The 23,264-nt window shown below is 41.4% G+C and overlaps 1 protein-coding gene across 1 annotated transcript; it reads left to right on the top strand.

Moving 5' to 3' along the window:
- The first annotated feature begins 2,795 nt into the window (after window positions 1–2,795).
- Window positions 2,796–13,990, top strand: LOC147430191 (putative pectinesterase 68). Its single transcript, XM_086494697.1, has 5 exons — window positions 2,796–3,344; window positions 9,774–9,963; window positions 10,788–10,994; window positions 12,764–13,002; window positions 13,741–13,990. The coding sequence occupies exons 1-5, from the start codon at window positions 3,019–3,021 to the stop codon at window positions 13,889–13,891; spliced, it is 1,113 nt and encodes a 370-aa protein (XP_086350823.1). The 5' UTR covers window positions 2,796–3,018; the 3' UTR covers window positions 13,892–13,990.
- The last annotated feature ends 9,274 nt before the right edge of the window (window positions 13,991–23,264 follow it).

Raw genomic sequence — 23,264 nt, 5'->3', positions numbered from 1 at the left:
ACATCAAAAACATATTTTTCTTGTATATACTGAATATGCTTGAATTAATGGCCATATCAAACACATAAAACTTTCCATTATTTTATTTACTCTAACGTGATTTTTTTTGCACATGAAATTTTCAATTATCTATAGCACAATTGTGGAAAACTCACTTAAAATTTTCTACAAGGTGGCTTCATTTTTTCTTGAGCTTATACAGTTGATTTCTTCAAAGTCTTACGAGGGTCAACTTGATGAGTATAGAGTCTTGATCATGGTAGATTCTGAAATGCAAGGTTATATTTTTAAAAGACCCTCTAGCTAGTATATTTAAGCATATCAAGAGGGTTTTCTTAAATACACCATCTAATACAAACAGCATTTAATTTAAATTTGTAAAAGAAGGACACTTAAGTGTCTTGTTTTGGTACCAAAGTAGTGTTAACTTAAGAGTAAGAACTAGGAGGAGGCTCTTACACTTCCTCTCACCTTAGTTCTCGCCTATGGCTACCTTCCTCCCCCCCTTCCTCTACCAACATCACACTGAGAGAGACACAGAGAAAGAAACTCCATCACAGACAACTTATCATATGAAAGAAAGAGAGCGGGGAGAGGATGAGAAAAGACAAGGAGTGAGAAGGCAGCGTGCTTTTTATCCCCTTCATTCAGAACCTAAACCTGGTTGTAACTTAAAGGAGCTATGGCAGAGAGGAGGCTTTGCAAAAAAGAGAGACCAACCCCCATGCGCACTGCCAGTTCCAGGATGCACGTTGTAGAAAGCTCAAAGAAGTAGAATCTCTCAAATTTCTCTGACAAGAACAATAAAAATAAATCGTGGCTACATATTTAGAGTGTATATTGGTTAGAAAACTGATTTTCCTACCCAGCTGCTTTAGATGGTTTTTTTTTCAAAATTCACACCGACAAGAGTGAGTGTATTATATTAAAAATCACAAAAAATGACTACAGCTCCATGCTCCACTGAGCCATGGAGGCCAGTAGCATACCAAACATACCTAGTAAAAACCAGAATAGTCCATAAGGGGGCTTTTTACAAGGAATCTCAAAACCCGTACATCAAATGCTTAATATCGATAGAGACTTAGCTTGGAACATGAAATACTACAACTCAATTGGGAGCCACCATGCCATACCTCCTCCCATAAGGGTTGCCATGTCCAAGTCAAGAAGTAGCGACAAAACATGGGGACAAAACATGTTGAACAAGCTGAAGAACCACTTGGTTGACACCACATCGGAAATCCCTGCCACTACCATCAAGGTCGTGGGTCGGGGGGCAGCGGATCGCAGCCCTCCATCTACTGTCAATTCTGGTGCAGAATCCAGTGCAACAGCCCTTGGATGGGTGCCACATCAGCACAAGGAATGACATTCAAGCATTGAGAATGGTTATGCAGCACGTCAGCAAGCGAAAAGTCTCCCAGGAGCCGCCAACTCAGCAAGTGAAAAGTCAGTGCGCTACAGTAGCCACAGCAGCAGCATCAACGACTGTGCGCTACGACAGCATGCTGCATCAACATCAGCATCTGCAGGTGACCACTCAGTGATCACTGACCCAACAAGTGTATGGCCCCCCTCCCCACAACCTTGATGGCCGGGAATGGTTATCCACTGACCATTCCCTTCAGAAAGTGCTCCCACCATGGTTCCCGGCATCCGTCGATCGCCATGTGGTCGCCCTTTCTTTCAAGGAATGGTCAGTGGATGACAATTCCCTACACCATCAAGTATGCCCAAGATCGACCCCACGCCCCAGGAATGAACCAGTCTAGCCGCCCAGAGACACCACGTCACCACACACCACCGGTGAAGAACACCAAAGATCAGCTTTCGAGGAGTCAAGAAGCCCCTTCCAAGAGTAGATTTCGAGAGGGAGCGTTGTTTCTCGAGACAAGCCCTCCTTCAAAGGAGCCCATAGGAGTTCATGGCCGCCAATTGCCCGCCAGGAGAAGGAGAGGAGGGCGGCCGCCCTTGGTGCCAAAACAAAGGGGGACGGCATGGGAAGAGATGACCCTTTACAGTAGGGACTGAGGGTCCTATTCCCCAAGGAGCACCCAACCCCATGAGCATGCCGACCGCAAAAGACACCCCTACCAGCACCCTCTGCTAAGCACCCTCCCTACGGCAGGTCATCCTGGGCCTCCCTGCCCATATGCACCTCGCATGCAGCAATCGCGCAATAGAAGGGCTCCTTCGCATCCCTACATACGGGCCCTTCACTTTTTCTTTAGATGTTTTCTAAACGTTGGTAACTTCGTATGCAAGAGATATATTGAGGAATTTAGGGAAGGACACTAACCTTATCACTATATCACACGGGCATGGTCAAATGGGATCAATGGTGGAGGAGGAAAAGGCGGGGCGTGTCAATCACGGACCGTCCGATTTGAGGTTGCCCCGAATTTACCAGTTTGCCCGAATTTACAAATTTGCCACGAATTTACTAATCGGCCCATATTTACAATAGGACATACTCGAATCCCCTATATTTCAACGTACGCATGAGGGCGTAGTGGTTAGTGCACATGGCTCGTGGTGGGGAGGTCGGGGGTTCAAGACATAGGGTGCGGATCGACCCGAATTTACTTTTCTCCCAGAATTTACCAAACGCCCCGAATTTACCAAATGCGCATCTTACGGCCAAGATCACCTCGACCGTCGAGCCCATTTGGGCATGCCCATGTGAGATAGTGTGGAGGGGACACCAGGCCTATACAAAACACGGAGTGCCTCCGCATATTATCATTGTGTGTAGGAATGGAGTGTGTTCCAACCGAACACACTTCCTAAAATTTCCAGTGGCGGAACACACACACACACCCACACACAACCGCGTTTCCAACCAGCACTCAAACTAACCATACCAATCTCTACCCACTTCCAATACGGGCTATCGTAGAGAAGGAGAGAGCATCTCTCTCTCTCTCTCTCTCTCTCTCTCTCTCTCTCTCTCACACACACACACACACACACACACGGTGCAGGAGCCCATTTAATATAGTAGAGTTTGCATCAATGAAGAGAAAGCGCTTAATGGCGCATGCCGTATCAGCGGTTACTGCTGCTGCTGTGATGACGATGATTATGATTATGGCGACGCAGGTGCAAGCAATGAGGAGTTTTGGGGAGAGAGCGAAATGGAGAACAGGAACCCAGGACGACTTATATGACGATGATGAGAGTGGCAACGCAACGTCTGCGCCTGAAGGAGTGCGGTATGTGAGTGTGGCGATGGTGGGCGGTGGGCCTGCCGACTTCACATCCATTCAAGCTGCCATTGACTCTGTTCCTGACAACAACATTGTCTCCACCCTCATCCGCATCTTGCCGGGCATTTACGAGTAAGTCCTAATCTTGGGGTGTGTGTGTGTGTGTGTGTGAGAGAGAGAGAGAGAGAGAGAGAGGAGGAGGAGGAATTAACGTCGCAGGAACATTCTCACGAAAGGGAGGGAGGGAGGGAGGTGACAACTCGCAATGCCTCGTTTTGAACCCAAGACGTGATTAGAGAAGGAAGAAGATGAGAAGAGGAAGAGAGAGAGAGAGAGAGAGAGAGAGAGAGTTGACGAATACCGAGTTTCGAACTCAAGACCTACGGCGAGAGAGAGAGACGTGATGTCCTCATATGCTTCAGGTTTCCAATACAGCGCCATTTAATTAGTTGATTAACTTACTTTAGTTTTCACGAGTCTTGGTTTGAACTTTTGAAGGTTTAAAAGTCTTAATTGTTGGTTGTCTAAAGCGTAAGTTTGGAGTTGTTAGGGGTTTGAAGAATTTTGAAAGCTCTTTGAAAAGGTTCTAGCTATGTCACATCTTGTTTTTGCCCAAACAAGCTACCACTAAGACCGCTTTCGCACGCCCTCATTGTTGTGATGCTTGCTCTATTCGGGCTACTTGTGAGAAACGATGCTCTCGCAAGCTAACTCTGTCAAAATCGACAGAGTTGGCTGGAGTGAAGCTTCGGTTTCAAGAAGACGAAAATGCACAAAGTTGCTACATAGATTTTGCATGTGCAAGTGAACAAAACATCTTACGAAAGCTCTACCACCGCACCTCCATCATATGATAGGTACCTTAGGTCAAGGAAACTGACCCATTGTGACACTCTCCATGGGAGTTTGTGACATTGTGTATGAGAGTCGAACTCATGCTCAAGGAGTGCGCATAAGTGACTATATATCGATATCTTCGACACACTTGAACCATTCAATCACTAGCCTTGTAGATCTTCGTGTTACTTCAAGTATGGATGTCGTGGGCATTGAGCTATAAGAATGAGACCACAATCTTAATGGACTTCTAAGGTCTTGCTATCATAGGCAATCTACAAGATTTCATGAAAGATTGCTATCAATAGCAACCTATAGGCCTTGAACAAAGAGTTTTCAAACCTATAAGTTTGCTTAATGCATCAGTAATACCTTCTTTCTGTCAAGAGCAACGTATAGGCCTTGGACAAAGAGTTCTTACATCAGTAATACCTTCTTTCTGTCAAGAGCAACGTATAGGCCTTGGACAACGTATAAATTTGCCCAATGCATCACTAATACCTTCTCCCTATGCACTCCTTACTTTTGGATTTCTATGATTGAAATATTTGTTACCCTACTTCTTTGTATGCATTTTAGGTGCGAAGTAGGTGCATTGGGTGGATTGGACTTTAAATCTTAGTGTTCTACTTTTGGATTCTATGATTGAAATATTTGTTACCCTACTTCTTTGTATGCATTTTAGGTGCAAAGTAGGTGCATTCGGTGGATTGGACTTTAAATCTTAGTGTTCAATGGTATAGGTCTTTGTAATGTGTTTCACATGCCACGAGGAGTTCTCGCGCTACACCTTTGTCAAACTTAGGGCCGTGTCACACATGGGTGCCAAACAAGCTCAAAGAGAGCATGTGTGAACGCCTGCAGTGTCACACACAGGCGGGCATCTACTTATATATGAAATTTCCACTTTATCAATCACCAATCAGATGTATTGTAATGGCGGAAGTTAAACTCAAATAACGATCGTGTGTGCAACTCAAATCCTTTCGCGCACATTTTACGTGCATGTCTGCTACTTTTTCATGATGGGCGAGGGGTTCATCCCGGTTGCCTTCACGCTCTGACGGACACCGCAACCCACCAATCTTCTTTTGCCAACTCATTTGCACACACATCCGGCGGACGTGTGTGACAGGGGCCTTAGGCTTAATAACCAAAGTTGCGGACATTCCTTTTGCCAATTTAAAAAATGCTACATAAAAGGATTCCATTTTGTGTTTTAGATATGTAAAAGATGGGCATGAGGTGGCAGCATAGTCACGCCCATCACGGCCATCCTGCTTGCCCAAGTCTTGTGTGTTTAGTATATCATGCAAAAGGCCATTCCGTCAAACTATCCATGTGCCTCCAAAAGATTTTGCATCACGACCACTTATCCAATACAACGATTTAACAATGTTGTTTGCGTGACACAAAGTTAGCCTTTTCATGCCATGCCAGAGAGCACCCATATATATTGACCGGACCTTTTTGAGTCCCCAAGACCGTGGATGATTCTGAAGCGCACCTTAGCCTACACCAAACACATAAAATGAAGGTCCAATGCCTAGCATGCACGAGCGAGGAGTCTCATCGACTAAGCAATTTATGCCTCTAGAAAGTTAGCGAGTTTGGGATCCTTGGAATTATAAAATTGTTATGCATGATATTCTTATCGACACCCTACTTGAGTGCTAAACTTTTGATTACATTAGAACCTGCTTCACCACATTGTCAGCCATGAGCTCTCCCTATGCACAAGTCTACGTATGAACAATCCCAAGGGATCGATGAGTCTTAGACTCAAGAGCTGATTCTCAAAGAGGGAAATGGGATAACCAATCTAAACAACTCTCTCTCTCTCTCTCTCTCTCTCTCTCTCTCTCTCTCCACCAATAGGTCTTGAGTTTAACTCTGGTGATTGGAGGATGTTTATCGAGCTGTCTTGGCTCTTCTTCTTGTTTTTCTTCTCCTCCTTCCTCTCTCACTCTAGTGCTAAAAAACAACTTAGTTTTAGTGTATTCTTATTACAAACCTCTAAATTTTAAATTTGAAGGTGAGAAAATATTTAGAGAAATTTAGTGTAAAAACCTTTAGATATAGTCAGTTACCTCTAATATTTCTCATATGTAGGTTTTTCAAGTTTTTGGGAAAAAGCTTGTTTTAGCATTCTCTCACTCTCTCTCTCTTCTTCGTCTTCTTCTTCTCTCTCTCTCTTTTAACCATAGGTGCGGGAGAATTGTATTAGAAGAGCAAAAAACTACAAAAGGGCAATGACCTTGGTTGCGTAACAGGAGGGAAACCCTTAGACTAGATTCACATGATATGGCTGATTAGCTTAGACTCAAGACCAGAATATATAATTCCGCCTCAGAACAGACAAAAATAGTGTAAAAATCCAAAAAATAGCCTAATTTTTTGAAATTCCTCTTGACAAAATCAAGGAAAGGAATTTTGTATGTTTGGAAAAATGATTTTTCCCTGAACATTGCATGGCATCTTTTTTTTTTTTTTTTGCAAAACTCACAATTGTGAGTGGATAGTATTAAGAACATCAGAAATATACACCAATCCTCAAGCTCAGACCGAGCCTTGAGGGTCAAAGCATTACAAGTTTTCTACTTGACAGAGAAACCGCCACTCCTCCTAGGCTTTCCTTATTACAAGATGTTATGTATTGTTCTAGACCAGTCCTTTGAGGCTTGTTTGCCTCCGATAATGTGGATCGTCACTCTGCTCTCTTGTATGATTTCACAAAAGCTTGCCACACCCAGATCCCCCTCAAACATTGCATAGCATCTCAAAAAAGATTACATATCATCTAATACAGCTTGAACTTTGAAGATAATAATGACCTCTTGGATCTGGGTTTCTCTCTCTCTCTCTCTCTCTCTCTCTCTCTCTCTCTCTCTCATTATAGGAAGGTAAAGAGTGGGTTGAAACTTTGACCCGAGAAGAAGAATAAGAAGGAATAAAATTTTTCTGAACTTCGAACTATGACGCGCATTATTATTTGAGAGAATGAGCCAAAGCTGGCAACGTCAAGGACAGTGTTTAATAAATAGGTAGTGATAGGTAGTGCCAACGCTTGTATTAGACGGTATCTCACAAGATATCTTGCTTTGGGAAAAGGAAAACGAAAAAGTTCCAAGCTCTTTTCACGTGCAGGCACACAATTCATCTAATAGGTAGGTACTTATTTGTGGATGAGGCTTAAGCCCAACGGCAACACAAGGACCTGGTCCTGATAAGATAGGCTACTTACTAGCTCAGTCCACGCTAGCAGTCCATCCCAAACTTGGCAAGCTAGCCTTCGTAAAAACAGCAGATTTTTATCGAGCTACTGGCACAGCTGACTTCCATATGTCTCCATTTTGCCAACTTTTGCCCTTTTTCTTTTTTGCGCAGGCGACACTTTTGGCTTTTTCTTTTTCTTTTTGTCAAAATAGGGACCTTTCCCTTTCCATTTTGTTTGAAGGTGGACTTTAACCTTTTGCTTTTCACGACCAAACTCCGCCAAAGCATCATGGACCTACAAGGTCACGAGTTCGAATCCTTGGCAAGACCACACACCCACATCTATTACCCTACATTTTGACCTTTATCTGTATGTTTTGAATCAAAAGAAAGGTATAAATTTATTGTAAAATAAGAAAAAACATGCCTGGTTAAAGTTTTACTGTAAAACTTTAATTCACTTAAAGTATTTACACCATGAAACACTTTTTTCAATTGTATTAGAAAAAGGTTATTTCCCAGCGCTGTACGCGCGATCGCTAGTTGGAAAGTTGTTCCTTTGTATCTTTGTACAAATGAATGCAACTTCATATTTGTAACTTCCATTGTTCTTTAAGGGTGCAGATTGTGTGTTTGAAAAATGTTTTTCTTGACAATTGACAAATCTATAGCAAATTATGGTTGTCTTCACTTGCTTTCTCGCATGGCCGCCACAATCGTTTTTTCGAAAAGAGGGCCTCTTATAGGGGCATTTGCGGACCCACATAGGAGCCTTCGTTGATCTTGCCTATTGTTCAACATCATATCACCTTGTTCTAGTCTTTGTTTGTTGTGAGTATCATGTTAATGACTATTGCTCTCTTAAGAAGTCACTCCCTCAACACTATCTAACACGAGATATTAAATGAAGCCAGGCAGTGGGATCAATGGCACAAATGCAAAACCAGAAGCATGCGCAGACGTCGGATGCGAAAAAGTAAACAAGGACAAGAAAAGTAAACAAGGACATGAGGGGCGTAAATAGCGACCAACTTTATAACAATGTGAATTCAGCTGGGTACAAGCTACACATGCGTGCATGGTTAGCTCACCGAGCTTCCAACCTCGAGGCGGTGGGTTCGAATCTCTGACCATTGTCGCCATTGACCTTTTTATGCACCCTTCTTCTATCTCGAGATCCGAGCGCTTCAACTCCGACTGCCAATCCCATCGCTTTGAGGTCATTAAGACCCGTGTCAAATAGTGCAGAGGAAGGCATTCCATGGTTCTAGTGGGTAGAGTCCACCAAATTTGTCACACTACAACAAAGTAGGAGATACCATTACCTTTAAAGTAATTTTGTGAGGGCCATTCATGTGTGAAAGAATGTTGGGGTTGCATAAACTTACCTTCTTCGCCAAAAAAAAAAAACTACCTGCGCTGTTAGGACCATAGTTGCACACGTTCATATTGTCTCTAGGCCTGAGTTTACACTCACTCTAGGGCCCTTGTTTAGATACTAGGCAAACACTAAATGGAACACTAAATGACACTAAGTGGATTGCTAAATGACACCAATCATAATTTGCATCCCCCTTTCTAACTCACGCGTAGTGGTGGTGAAAGTGACCGGTCGAAAAAATCAGTAATATATAAACACCTTCACCTAGACTGCATCAAGGGAAATTTGAGCTTGTGGAAAGGAATTAAAATTTACATCTACCCATTTTTAATGTCACTCGGTTCATGTATATTTACGCCACTATGCCCAACTTAATTTATCGCCCACGAATTTGCATGTAGCTTGGTGTGGTCGAGCGCGTGGTTGAATTTTAGGCCTAGTCTTTAATTTACTAGATGCCAAATGAAAGATTGGGTTTAAACTAGTTTTAGAATCTGAAAGCAATGCTCTCTTATGGCATTCCCTAGTTAGAAAGTTGTCCCAAGCCTACCTCCATCACACTATAGAGTCCTCAAAAAGATTAACTCTCTCATCGAACTCCACTAAAATCTAGATTGTTGCAGGGCTAGAAAAACACATTTTTCCTAACCGAAGAAAATAAGGGCGAACTTGAAATTGTCCCGGTTTTTAGGTCAAGATTTGAAGCTTTTGCCGGTAATTAAACTAAAGCTTGTGAAAATTTTGCAGTTTTCTTCAAGGCAAGTCAAAATCTAACTGGGATTATAGGATTTCAACCTTTGAATTACACTCGACACAAAAAACAAATGCTTTTTGTATTTTCTGAAAATTAAAGTAGAATCACAAAATTGTTGTGAGACAATGAAATAAGCTAGATAATGATCCGCACAGAATATTTTATTAGGCTTATATATTTGGAAAACATTGCAAGTTTAGCAGAGGTGAACTACTCTACATAAACAAAGTTTTCAAAAGAATAATTTGTTTGGTGTATTAATGTTTTGTTTAATTCCAAAGTATCCTAGAAAATGTGCAAGAGAAGGTGGATCATGAATTCTGGAATATTCTCCCGTGCAAAAATTCAATTGGCTATTTTAACATTTGCACAGGGAAAGAGTTGTAGTGCCTCCAACAAAGCCTTTCATAACACTAGAAGGATCCGGTATCAATGAAACGTATGTGCAATGGCATCTCAAAGCAAGTGACACGGATGAACGTGGCATAGAACTCACAGCCTACAACACTGCTTCTGTAACTGTTTATGCCTCCAACTTTGTTGCTAAGGACATCACTTTCAAGGTATCATCTTATATCATGTCAAATTGTAAGCAATATTTGAGTGTTGCAAACCAAGATAACAAACACACGAAGATTTAGAAATTTTCTCATGTAGGAAAGCGAAGTCTTTTTCAATGTTTTTCATACAATGCATAACATCACGAGCTTCTGCTCGAGAGGCACCGCATACCTAGCTAGGTACGATTGGGGGCAGGGGACCATTGGCCCCCCCACCGTCTAAAATCTAAAATCCCACCATGTACGTTTGATATATACTTGCGAAATCAACCTTATAAAGTTAAGGTAGCCTGCATATGTCATGGAAGTAGCATAAAGGATTACATAGTTGTCAATGGTCCTCTTAAAATGTGCAACACAAGGTCATGTAAATGCTGGACAAAATGATTTTGAAGCACTTCCGAGTCTTCTAGCATGTACAAAGCTGCATACATACACACAACATAATCTTGATCGCTTTGCATATAGAGACACGAAATTTTCTTAAAGCAATACATCGTGTTTTTTCCCCCTCTTCCACCACAAGAAGATTTAGAAATTTTCTCATGCAGGAAAACAGAGTCTTTTTCAGTATTTTTCATACAATGCATAACATCATGAGCTTCTTCTCGAGAGGCACCGCATACCTAGCTATGTACGATTGGGGGCAGAGGACCACCGACCCCCCCACCGGGCCGACGGTCCCTTGCCCCCAATCGTACCTAGCTAGGTATATGGTGTCTCCCTCGCAGAAGCTCATGATGTTGAAGTAAGTCACAATGTGGGAATTATTGTGAGGATTTTTCTTGTGCACTAAGAGTGTGGTAGTTGTTTTGTGTAAATTCTAGAATACATTACCACCACCCCCACCTGGAATTGAAGGACGTCAAGCTGCAGCATTTCGTATGTCTGGAGACATGGCTACATTTTACAGGTGTGGTTTTGTGGGTGGTCAAGACACTCTTTGCGATGACCAGGGTCGACACTACTTTGAAGATTGCTTCATTCAAGGATCCATTGATTTTGTGTTTGGAAATGCTCGTTCTCTTTATAATGTAAGTATAATATACCAGCTTTGCTTTTCTGAATGTGTCAAATTTAGACCAAATTGTTCTAAAAAAGTCACTCATAAATTGGATGGAGAGAGAGAGAGAGAGAGAGAGAGAGAGAGAGAGAGAGAGAGATTGTCTCACCATTTTTGAAGGTCAAATGTGAACTAGGGACCAAGTGAATATATCACATGCTTTGTATTGATGTAATCAATGACCCTCGGTGCTAAAGGATAGTAGATGTGAGGGCGAAAATTGAGAGTGGGACATAAAGGTATATAGGGAGTGGTCCAACCTAAATCTGTGAGGGAAATGAGCTCAAATGTAATTGAAAAAAATGAGCACTCAAGTAGGGTGTGATGCTCACTCTCTTGAACTTTCAAGAAGGGGCATAGTATGCATACATGAAGGAACTTTTTCCTACTGCCTCAACACCTTGGCTTACATTGAAGGGAATGGGAGCTAAGCTAGACTGTTGCTATGGTGCTCAAAACTCTCTCCATAGTACTCATAACCTCAATCCTTGTGAAGGAGAAGGAGCATGTAACGTGTTTGTACCTTCACTCATAATTCTTTCAAAGAATACACTTTTGAACATTTTCAAACTCATTCCAAGTGGTGACACTAATGGTACCACTCCATTCTTTGACCCCATAAAGAACTGAAGGTAGCATCAAGGTCTCAAAGAGCTAGTCTTTAAAATCTACCATTTCATATCCCCTCATTGACACGTGTTTTCAAATGCATATTACCTTATTTCACTAGCCTCAATATGACACATATCACATCCAACCATTATTAGTTGGTTGGAATCTCAATGCCATGGTACTTGAAACTCTCTACTGCTTCATGTGGCTCTTGATTATACACAATGCATGGTTTCTTCTTGAAAGAGAGAGAGAGAGAGATTGCAACAGATTCTTCCTAAAAAGATAAATCAGATAATAGCATGATTGATTGTGTAGATGTTACCTCGATGCTTTACTTGACAGGATCCAGTTTTGAGGCTTCTTGAGAGATAAGAGATGCTCAAACTCTAGCAATAGTACACTTTTTAGAAAATCATAGGAGGACACACAAGAAACATTCCAAATTTTGTCTCTAAATTGGGAATGCATGTGTTTCCTTATTGGGGCATGTCTACAATTGGCTCCTTTTTCCTATGTGTGTATACACAATTGCATATACACCTTTCATGGTATATAATATTGATGCATTCTTTCATCAAAGCAATGTAATCTAAGAATCGATTTTGGTAGATATGGTTCACTTAGATAGCAAGAAGCTCAATTTGCTAGGCATGTGATTTGCAATGATTATGCATGGGTTTTTTTTTTCGTCGCATCAAGTAAATTTCTATGTAGAAAACATAGTAGCAAGTAAGTCATAGGTGTTAGAGCAAACCACACACAAGCATTTGGATCCATCTTCTTTGTAATACCATATATATACAACCATAGGATTGGTTATTGCAGTCATCACAAAACTGATAAATACCTTGTTGTGTGACAAAAATCGATTTCTATTCAACAAATAAATTAAAGATGAGGTAATGTTATTTTGAGAAGTTTAGTCCAAAGTCCTTACAAGTGCAAGAATTGATTTGTTTGTGTTAAAGACATGCTATAAGTAGTCCAAAGAGATTAGTCTCACTAACCATTATTCCAAAGAGATTAGTCTTACTAACCATTTGAATGACCTCGTTTAAGGTTTTTTTTTCCATGCTTGCACATGTGTGTTCTAACATTCAAAAGTGGTTGTCTCTTTCTTAACAGAGATGTGAATTGAACTCTATTGCACAAAGCTATGGATCAGTGGCAGCTCAAGATAGGCAAAGCTTGGATGACAACACTGGCTTTGCTTTTGTAAATTGCAAAATAACAGGCAATGGGCCAATCTACCTTGGAAGAGCAATGGGCCCTTTCTCACGCATCATCTTTGCATATTCTCAATTTGATGACATCATTGATCCACGTGGCTGGGATGATTGGGATCATGACACAAGCAAAGACGGGTAAGGTTAATTCTTGATATCAAGGAAAAAGCCATTGTCTTGGCCTTGTTTTTGAAGGGAAAACTAGCTAGACAACTTGGTTTTCTTCCAAAGTCTAGGGTATTCAAGGGAATTATAACAAGGATTTTTCATTTTCAGCCCGGAAGTTTGCACTACAAACTAGGATATGTGAGCACTAGTACCAAGAACTTTGTATATTTCAATCCTTGACTTCCATTGACCCATAACTAGGAAAACTTTGAAATCTCTACGATTTTCCTTGTTGAAAAGAACATAGGTATCAAGATCTCCATAAATTTATTTTATTGAAAAGTTATATTCTTTTGAACCTAGAAGAATATTTTTTTGTGTGTGTGTGTCAGCGGAAAGGACGTCGGGGGGGGGGGGGGGGGGGGGGGGGAGGAGACTCTAAAAGCTAGCTCAACGAGTTTCATATCACCAAAATTTTGAAGCAAGCATTAGGACAAGTAATTAAATTGCACGCTATCCAACATTTGTATTGCACGAGCTTGAAAGCTTGCAGTAGTCTTTATGACAAAAACAATTCATTCAGAGTGTCGACATTTGTGACCTAGGAAGACCATGCAAACATTAAGAAATATGTGGAGAGAATTATATCATTTGATTAGAACATGACTCATTTAATGGGCCAAATTACTTGATCAATTTTCAAGTAAATTGTTTTGAGGTTTAATTTCAGTTACACAATCTTTGTTTTTTGGTTTTTTTTTTTTGCAGAACTGTTTATTATGGACAATACAAGTGCGATGGACCAGGAGCAAATGAATCTCAACGGGTGATGTGGTCTCATGAGCTAACTGATGAACAGGCTTTACCCTTTTTGACCACAAGCTTCATTGATGGGGATACTTGGTTGCCACATGCTTAAGAAGGCTAACACCACGTTAATCTTCACATCATGACTTATTTGTAACATTATGTACCATTGTTTATAAAATATGTAGAAATGAAGAATTAAAATTTTTAATCAAGACTCTCATTTTCGAGAGGGACGGGGGAGGGGGACACTTTGTAGGTATATGGGTATATTCCATGTGCTCGACAAGAGGGTATGTTATAGTTTATATTAGTTCTAGATTTACACTTATAAAAGGGGTATTTTAGCTCAATTTTTTAAAAAAATACAGGTTAATGAAGAAAGAGGGGTAGTTTTATTTCAATTCACACTCTTGCCAATAATTACACTAAAACTTGTGTAAATTTTTTGGTTTTCTTAAAGGCAAGCTCAAAATCTAACCGAGATTTTATAACTTCAGCCGGTTAGAATACATTAGACCCCGGTTTTTTCCTAACATTGCCAAGGCCATTAACGGGCCAACAAAAAACATACAAATCTTCCCCTCCCCCTCCTGTGCCACACCCCCTGGCCCACCCCCTATCGTACCTCTTCAATCATCCCATGCGGCTATTGCTTGCATGCGTTTGCAGCTGCCTGGTCCTCCAAGGTGCCATCATCTCCATGCACGGCCACTTCTCTCTCCATGCACAACTCTCCTTACACTATCTCCCATTAAAAAGTCTTATCAATTTTACTCCTTGCTCTTCCAAGGCATCTCCCATGATTCGCTACCAAAGGTTCAATCCAAAATCATGCCATCCTACTATTACTCATTTATTAGGAGGAATATGTGAAGATCCCCCTTGTGATGTGGAAGAAAAAGTGAAAGCATTAGCAAGTGTTGCATGAGCACGAAGGGGACGCAGGGGCTTCCAACCATTGCACGAAAAGAGCCCGGGGGGGGGGGGGCATGCGCAAGGGCTCATAATGCTTGGCAAAGTGTTGAGCTTGATTATGAGGTGATGCATGACGAGATCGATTTTAATGCAGAGTGCTAAGAACGCTAGATTAGAAGGAAATCTTCAAATATTCCATGTAATGGAAAAGCAAAATGGAGCCAATATGCAACAAGGGATTGTGGAGAGTGAGAAATTGGGATGATGAAGTGGAGGAGAGTAAAGCATTATGGATCTCTATTGCTACTGCAATAGGATTTGGCATACATCTTCCCTTCTTAAGATATTAATTTCATCATTCGTGTGGAGTTACAGCTTTATCCAAGAGGGGATCACCTGGTTCTTCATTGAAGCCATAATCAAAGCACTAGTTTGGACCACGGATATGCCAATTACCCTGGGGGTAGGTAGTCACTCAAAGTTTTTATTTAATAATAGAATTGTGGGTGCCTTTCTATCAAACAAGGCTTCACCCTAGCCCCTCTTATGTTTTCCATCGGGTCTCACCCCCAGAACACCATGTTAGAAGCAAGTGTGACAAGAGGAGAGGTCCAAGGCCTATCCTTACCTAGCAACAAACAACTCTTATTCAAGCTATTCATTGATGACTCCCTATTGTTCTTGAAAGTCAGCCCCCAAAATCTAAGAAAGGCTTTGGATGTAGATCAAACATTTGCAACCGCCTCAAGGTCTAAATGCAATATTGAGAAATCCAGAATGATCTCGCTATCAGAGAAAGACTCATTCAACCCTTCTGAATGGTCAAATGACATTGTCTCTAAAGAAGAGGTATTTTGCCACCTAGGAGATCCACTTGACATTGAAATTACTAGAAAGAAAAGGTTTCAGTGGGTCTTGGACAAAGTAGTGAACAAGATGTACGTGCTGACAACTTAGCGCGCCATTTCTTTTAAAAAAACATGATAAACATGTGTGGGTACATATTAGCCAGAATTTGAGTCACTCAAATGGTTCAAACAAATGTTTAGAAAAGGGTTCGAGTACGTATTCGGCATCGTTTACCTCTTGATTTAATATGCAATCTTCTCTTCGTAAACTATTAGACTCGAAAGCACAACACATACAAATTGGGTGTCTTTATATATCCATAACAATAGTTTAGTTTCAAGTAGGTTTTCAAATCCAACTCCTGTATTGGTGTCCTCAAAACATCCTTGTAAGAATGATCTTTCAAATTTATCGGAGTAAGTGATCCAACTTGTTTTAGGTAAAGATATTTTTCCCAATCTTGGATCAATTGTGTTTGACTCATGAAAGGTCTTTCCAGGATGATTTCGTAATTAAGTTTTTTTCCAAAATCTACAATGGCAAAAGTGTGCTGCTAGACAATTCCACAGGAGCTGACTATCACACTTTCCAGTAAACCCATTGGTTACCCAATATGCACATCTCACAGTTGCAATCTCATGTGTGTTTGTCTTATTGTTGGTTTTCCCTAGGCCTCCCAGACAGCGTTTGCTGCTATGGCAATACTGTCCAAAACAGCCATGGTTGTTACATCATTGTAATGCACCGGAAGGGATCTTATGCAGCCTTGAAGAACATCTCTGCTATTACCTGGATAATGTGCTATGTGCCCTAGACACATGGAAGCACTACCTATTGGGGACTCCATTTATCCTACGAACCGACCACCAAAGTCTCAAGTATTTCATGATGCAAATCAAGATTTCCGACAAACAAATGAGGTGGGCAAATTTTCTTTCGCAATTTAATTTCCATGTTGCTCACATAGCTGGTAAGCACAATCAAGTTGCTGATGCACTTTCACGACGACCAAAAGTTAATGCGGTGTCTATAGCTACTCACAATGATCTATCTTCTATGATAGATGAGTATGCTACTGACCCTGACTTTAGAGACATAATGTCAGCCCTTGCTTTGGGGAAGAAAGAGGAACCATTCACCTTGCAGGATGGTTATCTTCTCCACGGTAATAGGCTATGTGTTACCCATTCCCTTCGTGAGAAAGTTATGTATGAATCCCATGCTCCTCCATATGCGGGGCATAGAGGTATTCAACCTACTCTCCGAGGAGTAGAGACGTACTTCTATTGTCCTACCATGAAAGTGGACATACAAGAGTATGTATCAAAATGTGTAGTATGCCAAAAGATTAAGTATGATAGAGGGAAGCAAGCTGGATTACTCCAACCATTGCCTATTCCAAATTCACCATGGGAGAGTATATCCATGGATTTCATCTTTGGATTACCCAAGTCTATCCATGGGAATACAGGAATATGGACAATAGTCGACAGGTTTAGCAAGCAAGCACATTTTATTCCTGTCAAAAAGACTATTAAGGCACATCAAATGGCAACTCTCTTCATATCTCAGATTTTCAAGCACCATGGATTACCCACATCCATCGTGTCAGATAGAGATTCTAGAATGACCGGTAATTTTTGGAAAGGTCTCTTTGAAAATCTAGGAACAAGATTGAATTTCTCTTCGGCCTATCACCCACAAACGGATGGCCAAAGTGAGATAGCCAATCTTACGATACTCGATTTCTCAAGACTTATGTTACCAAAGTAGATCAACGCTCACAATGGGAAAAGTATTTACCTCTTGTAGAGTATGCCTACAATAATACTGTACATACTTCTACGAGAAAAGCACCTTTTGACATCATTGAGGGAAGACCTAAAAGTCCCTTGCTACTCAAAGTACATGGGAAGATCTTCGCCGCCGATGAGTATAGCCGTGACCTACAAGAATCTTTTCAAAAGATTAGGGAGGCTATATCCATCTCTCAACAAAGGCAAAAAGTTGTTGTTGATAAGCACAAAAGAGCCTTAATGTTCAAAGAAAATGATTGGGTCTTACTCAAGTTTCCTAAGGCTCGGCTAAGGCAAACGACGGGCAAAAATCCTACGGGCCATCAAAAGTATTATGCTAAACTAGCAAAAAGATGCTATGGTCCTTTCCAAATCTTGAAGCCCATCAATGAGACGGCTTATCAACTCAAGTTGCCCAACCATTGGCTCATACACAATGCCTTTCATGTAAGCCTACTTAAGCCCTACAAAGGAGAGCCACCAACTGAACCAATTATTGAAGACCCTCCCGAAGTTGAAGACCAAGAAGAGGTGCTACAACCCGAAGCTGTCCTTCGGCATGAAGACAAGGTACTACGACATGGTAAGATTATCCGACGGTATCTTATTAAGTTCAAAAATTATCCTTTTGAAGATGCTAGATGGATGCAAGGAGTACAGATTAACGATAGTATGAACCTTGTCAATGCTTACAATGCTACATTAGAGTAAGCAAATGTACAAATTTCTTTTAAATGACTCATGTTTTTGTCTTATAAGACTAGTCCTCTTTTTAATTGTGCACAAATTTAACTAGTATGCATGCTTAGAATCATGTTTGTGATGACGACGTCTCTCAAACACCGAGTAGAATTTGTCACTCTACTTTGGGAGAATGAAATGGACTAAAGAGAAGCAAGCTTGCGGCAACTATGTCTCCCAAGCACCAAATGGATTAGTCATCCATCTTGGAAAGATGTCGTAGGGTAAAAAGGGATCCTCTACCCGCTAAGTAAGATTTACTAATGACTAAGGCTTTATCTCTTCTACCTCATAGTCAAGGACGACTATGATTTCAAGAGAGAGGTAATGTCATAAAATCTAATATCTAACCAACCCAAATGATTTTCTCATATTAAATTGATCACTTAATGTGGGAGAATAAACGGGAACAAGTGTTAAGATATAGATATGTGCTTATAGATCTATCTCAACACGGGGCCAATGGTAAAGGGGCCCAAATGAGAGATGGTCTATCAAAGAGCAAGGCTAACCAATGGAGCATAAGACCTTAGGGTTAGCTTCATTAAAGACCTCCAATAATGTGTGTAAAAGTCCTTTGACCTTAGGTAAGCTAGGGCTGAGCTTGAGGCGGGAACCCGGCCCAAGCTCGAGGTGCTTGTCGTGCTTGAGGTGCTTGTCCTGCTTGAGGTGCTTGTCGTGCTTGAGGTGCTTGATTAAGGTGCTTGAGGTGCTTGATCTGCTACATGCTTGAGGTGCTTGACTTGCTACATGATTAAGGTACTTGAGGTGCTTTGACAAGATTGCCTGAGATGCTTGTGGGAATACCCCCTAGTCCAAGTGCTTAGTCATGCTTGATGACTAAGGTGCTTGAGCACCAAAAGTCAAAAGGATCTCTACAAAGAGGGGGGCGAGCCCTTTTCCTAGGGGCTAGAGAGAGAACACACTCTCACACACACAAGGAAGGCCCAAGCTTGAAGAGGCAGCAGGGACACATGTCAGGCCGGCCCTACCTATGTTACCTTCATGAGATGCCTGAAGCCTATCGGTTGGCCACCCAAGGGGTCCAATAATAATTTAGGGGATTTAATTAATTAATTTAGCATTTATCTAGCCCTCTCTCTTAAAGGGGAAAGGGGGAACACTTGTCTCAAGGCTACCCCTACTGCTTGTAATTCCTCCTGCTCATGATTGGCTAGGCCTGGAGGGGTCCAATGAGCTTCAAGCATGAGCTACAAGGGGGGGTCGACCCAAGCAAGCTAGGGGGATGCTTAGGGGGTATACTCACCACACACAGTCACAAACACTCTCATTGTGTGCTATGCAAAGTGCAAGAGCTCCCTCTCCTTCTCCAAGCAAGTAGAGGTTGAAAGCCTACACCAACACTCTTGGCTATGGAGTGCAAATCCAACCAAGAGCCATGCTTCGATGCTTAAGCTTGCCATATCCTTCTTCTTCATTACTATGCTATTATGTATGCTAGCAACAAGAGTATGATAAGTGAGGAACTAATTCTTTCTCCTATGAAATGTTTCTTCTTCCTCTTCCCTACCCTCATTCCCTGCTAGCTCTCTCCACCTCCGAAGGTGTTTGAGGTCTTGGGACTGAGGCTTGGGATAGTTAAAGCTTTCTTCAAGTTTATGATATGTTTGTGATGCATGAAGCTTTCCATCTTCATTGCATCACCTAGGTCACAAGGAACACAAAGACTGTATTGTAACAAGTCTCACTTAATGGGAGAAATCATAATACAAATGCCTATTGGAGGGGGGACCGGCTCCACATAAATCCAGTCCTCAACTGTTGTCATGTTCTCTAAATTCTCTCTCTTGCAAAAGTATTGTTCATGCCAAGTTAACTAATTGCTATGATTATGTTGCTATCTTCAATTACGTTCACCCGTTATGCTCACAAAGTTATTTCTCAAAAGTACTCTCATTAATTTCCGCTATTCTCAAGTTAAATAGGCCAATTCCATTACATTGGCATCAGAGCATTTGGTTTCTCTTTTCTTGCTTAAGAAGAGAGGTCCTTAAGTAGCCTATAAATGGTTGATGTTGTTAATTATATTAGAATAAGTGGAACTGGGATCTATTATCGGTTTTGTTGAGCCCACTATGTGGAGGATGGAGCACACCTCAGGAGCTTTGGACTTAATAATGGAGTCTTTTTAGACTTGCTACGGCTTTACCATTATTGAGCCATAAGAAGTCCGAACTCTGCTATGATAGACCTACTCCTCTACTCTATATAATTAACCACTTCGAGCCGTGGGTGTAGATACTTAAGAGCCAATTTTCAAAGGCTAAGAGGAGTGGCAACTAAGGTTTTTAATTGCCAAAGCCTACACTAAGTACATAAATAAATTTTGTTAACATGGCTGACAATAATCAAGAGAGTAGAATGAACATTGATAGCTTTGATTTTGCACATGAAGGTGCTAATGATGATGCTCCCTTGTTTGTGAATTATCTCGTCACTAGGTTGCAGCAAGCTATGGGCAACCCTGCTTTGCAAGCCGAAGTTACTCAACAACTTCGTGCTTATGGAATTTCCCTTCCTCTCCAAGAGGAGAGAGAGCTTAGGAGGCCTCTTGAAGAGACCCCCAAAAGAAGACTCTCTCCCATTCGAGAGGAGGAATCCAAAGAGCAAGAAAGCAATGAAATTTTAAGTTCCTCTGAAGATGTGGCTCCACGAAGACGGCGGTCTAGACGATCGCCTACTCCTCCCAAGAGGAAAAGATCAACACATAGTCCTTCTCCTCATCACTCTGAAAGGAAAGAGAGGAAACAAAGGAAGAAAAGGGCTAGGAAGAGGTCACCCTCTTCTCCTTCTTCTTCACCTTCCTCCTCTTCCGATGAAAGTTATGGCTATTCTCCTAGAGAATACAAGAGGGGAGGACATCGCAAATCATTTCCTGCATGGCGAAGGTCACAAAAGCTAAAGAAGTTCAAGGAGGGAGGAAAGAGTATCTCTTTTCTCACCTATGATGGCACCTTCGGTGCTATCGACAAAGTGTTGGCCTTCATCCAGCAATTTGATGCGGCCTTTGGAGATGAGGGCTTCACAGAGTCCTCTAAGCTACGCCATGTAGCTATGCACTTCCAAAAATCAGCTCGTCAATGGTGGGCTAGCCTTCGTGGAAATGGTGAAGCCCCAAAGACATGGAAAACTCTACGAGTTTCCATCATAAAGCAATTCCTTGCAAGCGATGCAAAGGACAAAGTGCTTGCCGAATGGCGTAGCTTAAAGCTCCTCTCCCATGAGTCTATCCACAAATATGTAGACAAGTTTTGGGATTTACATCTCAAGGCTACTGTCTTTCAAAAGATAGACTTTTCTGAGCAAAGGTAGCAATTCTGTGCGGGGTTACCTGAAGAGATGGCCGAATACATCAACTCTCAACGGCCTGCTACGATTACAGAAGTAATCCATCACACCATGGTTGCTTCATGCATCAATTTCCATCAAGGGGCTAGACGTAATGTCAAGTCCATGGAAAACAAAGATAAAAATGATGCAAAGGGGAAAACCAATGCTCAAAATAATTCCCAAGTCACTTCCAACAACAACAATCGGTCCAAGGAGAAGGGAGTTTACAAAAGTAAAACAAACTCTCTCCTGAAGAGCTTGAAGCTTTTCGCAAGGACCATAAGTGTTTCATGTGTGGGGAGCAAGGACATGGCTATCGTTCTTGCCCCAAGAAGAATACTCGTAATGAAACTCCTAGGGCTTCCACCATCGAAGCTCCAAAAGAGGATGATCATTGCAAAGAATCATCACTCTCCTATGCTTGGGGAAAGGTAAGAGAGCATGATACCTTCATCTTGTTTGACCCTGGCTCTACTCTCAACTTCATATCAATAGAGTTGGCCACCAAGTTGGGCATTCAAGCTTTTGAGATGGGAGATATGGTAATAGTTGACGCAGCTTTCAAAGGACAGCAAGCCTCCATTACTCCCTTGATTGGGAAGTTGAGGCTTCATGTCCAAAGCTATGTCGACAAAGAAGATTTCTTCATCTCTCCTCTCCAACATCAGGATGTTATCCTAGGGGCACCATGGTTTGATCGCATGGCTGCCAACATGAAGTTCCTTGAAAGGAGAATCTACTTCACCTACAGGGGAAAGAACATGTATATAGATGCTAGTGAGCATGGTCGCACTATTCCACTTGTAAATCCTCTTGCTTTTGATAAGTCAATGAAGAGATCAGTTTCTGCGTACATGATTTTTGTCAAAGAGTCTCTAAAAGATACTAATGTTTCATCAAATGTAAATGATAGGAATCAAGAAGAGTTAGACTTGTCTAATTTTCTAAAAGGATTCCAAGATGTGTTCATCGATGATATCCCTATGGACTTACCTCCAAAACGAGGGGATGATGACCATCGTATTGAGCTCCTTCCTGGAAGCTCACCACCTAACAAGCCTCCTTATCGAGTCTCACAAGCTCAACAAGAGGAGATCATGAGGCAAGTACAAGAGCTGGTAGACAAAGGGATGGTGAGGCCTAGTTCCTCTCCCTTTTGTTCTCCAGTCCTTTTAGTGCAAAAGGACTGGAGAACAAAAATGATACATACCGTATGTGTGTGGACTATCGAGCACTAAACCATATCACTATCAAAAATAGATTTCCCGTACCTCGGGTAGAAGATCTGTTTGATAAACTACAAGGCTCTACCTACTTCAGTAGGATTGACCTTAAGAGTGGCTATCATCAAATAAGGATAGTGGATGAAGATATCTTAAAGACCGTGTTTCGCACAACGTTTGGTCTTTATCTAGTCATGCCTTTTGGCTTGACTAATGCACCAGCTACGTTCAATTGTTTGATGGAGAAAATTTTTAGACCATATCGTAAATTCATTGGAGTGTTCTTTAATGATATCATCATCTACTCCAAGTCTTTGGAGGAACATAAGCAACATCTCCAAGTGATTTTTCAAGCATTGAGGGAGAACAAGCTTTATCTCAACCAAAAGAAAAACGAATTCTTCCTTCAAGAGATTCAATACCTAGGTCATATTATCTCTAAAGATGGTATCCAAATGGATCCATCAAAGTTAGAGGTAATAAAAGCATGGCCTAACCCTAGAAATCTACATGATCTAAGAAGCTTTGTTGGTATGTGCATACTATAGTATGTGCGCATACTATAGACGCTTCATAGCAAAATTCTCTCAAGTAGCAGGACCACTAC

This window comes from Adiantum capillus-veneris, chromosome 22 (assembly GCF_014529385.1).
Source record: "Adiantum capillus-veneris isolate H3 chromosome 22, ASM1452938v2, whole genome shotgun sequence".
Classification (NCBI taxonomy): Eukaryota; Viridiplantae; Streptophyta; class Polypodiopsida; order Polypodiales; family Pteridaceae; genus Adiantum; species Adiantum capillus-veneris.
The sequence above is the reverse complement of the archived record's forward strand: the minus strand, read 5'-3'. Positions and strand labels throughout refer to the sequence as shown.

What these genes read in the sequence shown, in the direction of transcription:
- LOC147430191 (XM_086494697.1), top strand. Translation starts at nt 3,019, where the DNA reads ATGAAGAGAAAGCGCTTAATGGCGCATGCCGTATCAGCGGTTACTGCT. An exon ending in ATGCTCGTTCTCTTTATAAT is followed by an intron (nt 10,995 to 12,763) that starts GTAAGTATAATA and finishes CTTTCTTAACAG; the next exon opens with AGATGTGAATTGAACTCTAT. An exon ending in CATGACACAAGCAAAGACGG is followed by an intron (nt 13,003 to 13,740) that starts GTAAGGTTAATT and finishes TTTTTTTTGCAG; the next exon opens with AACTGTTTATTATGGACAAT.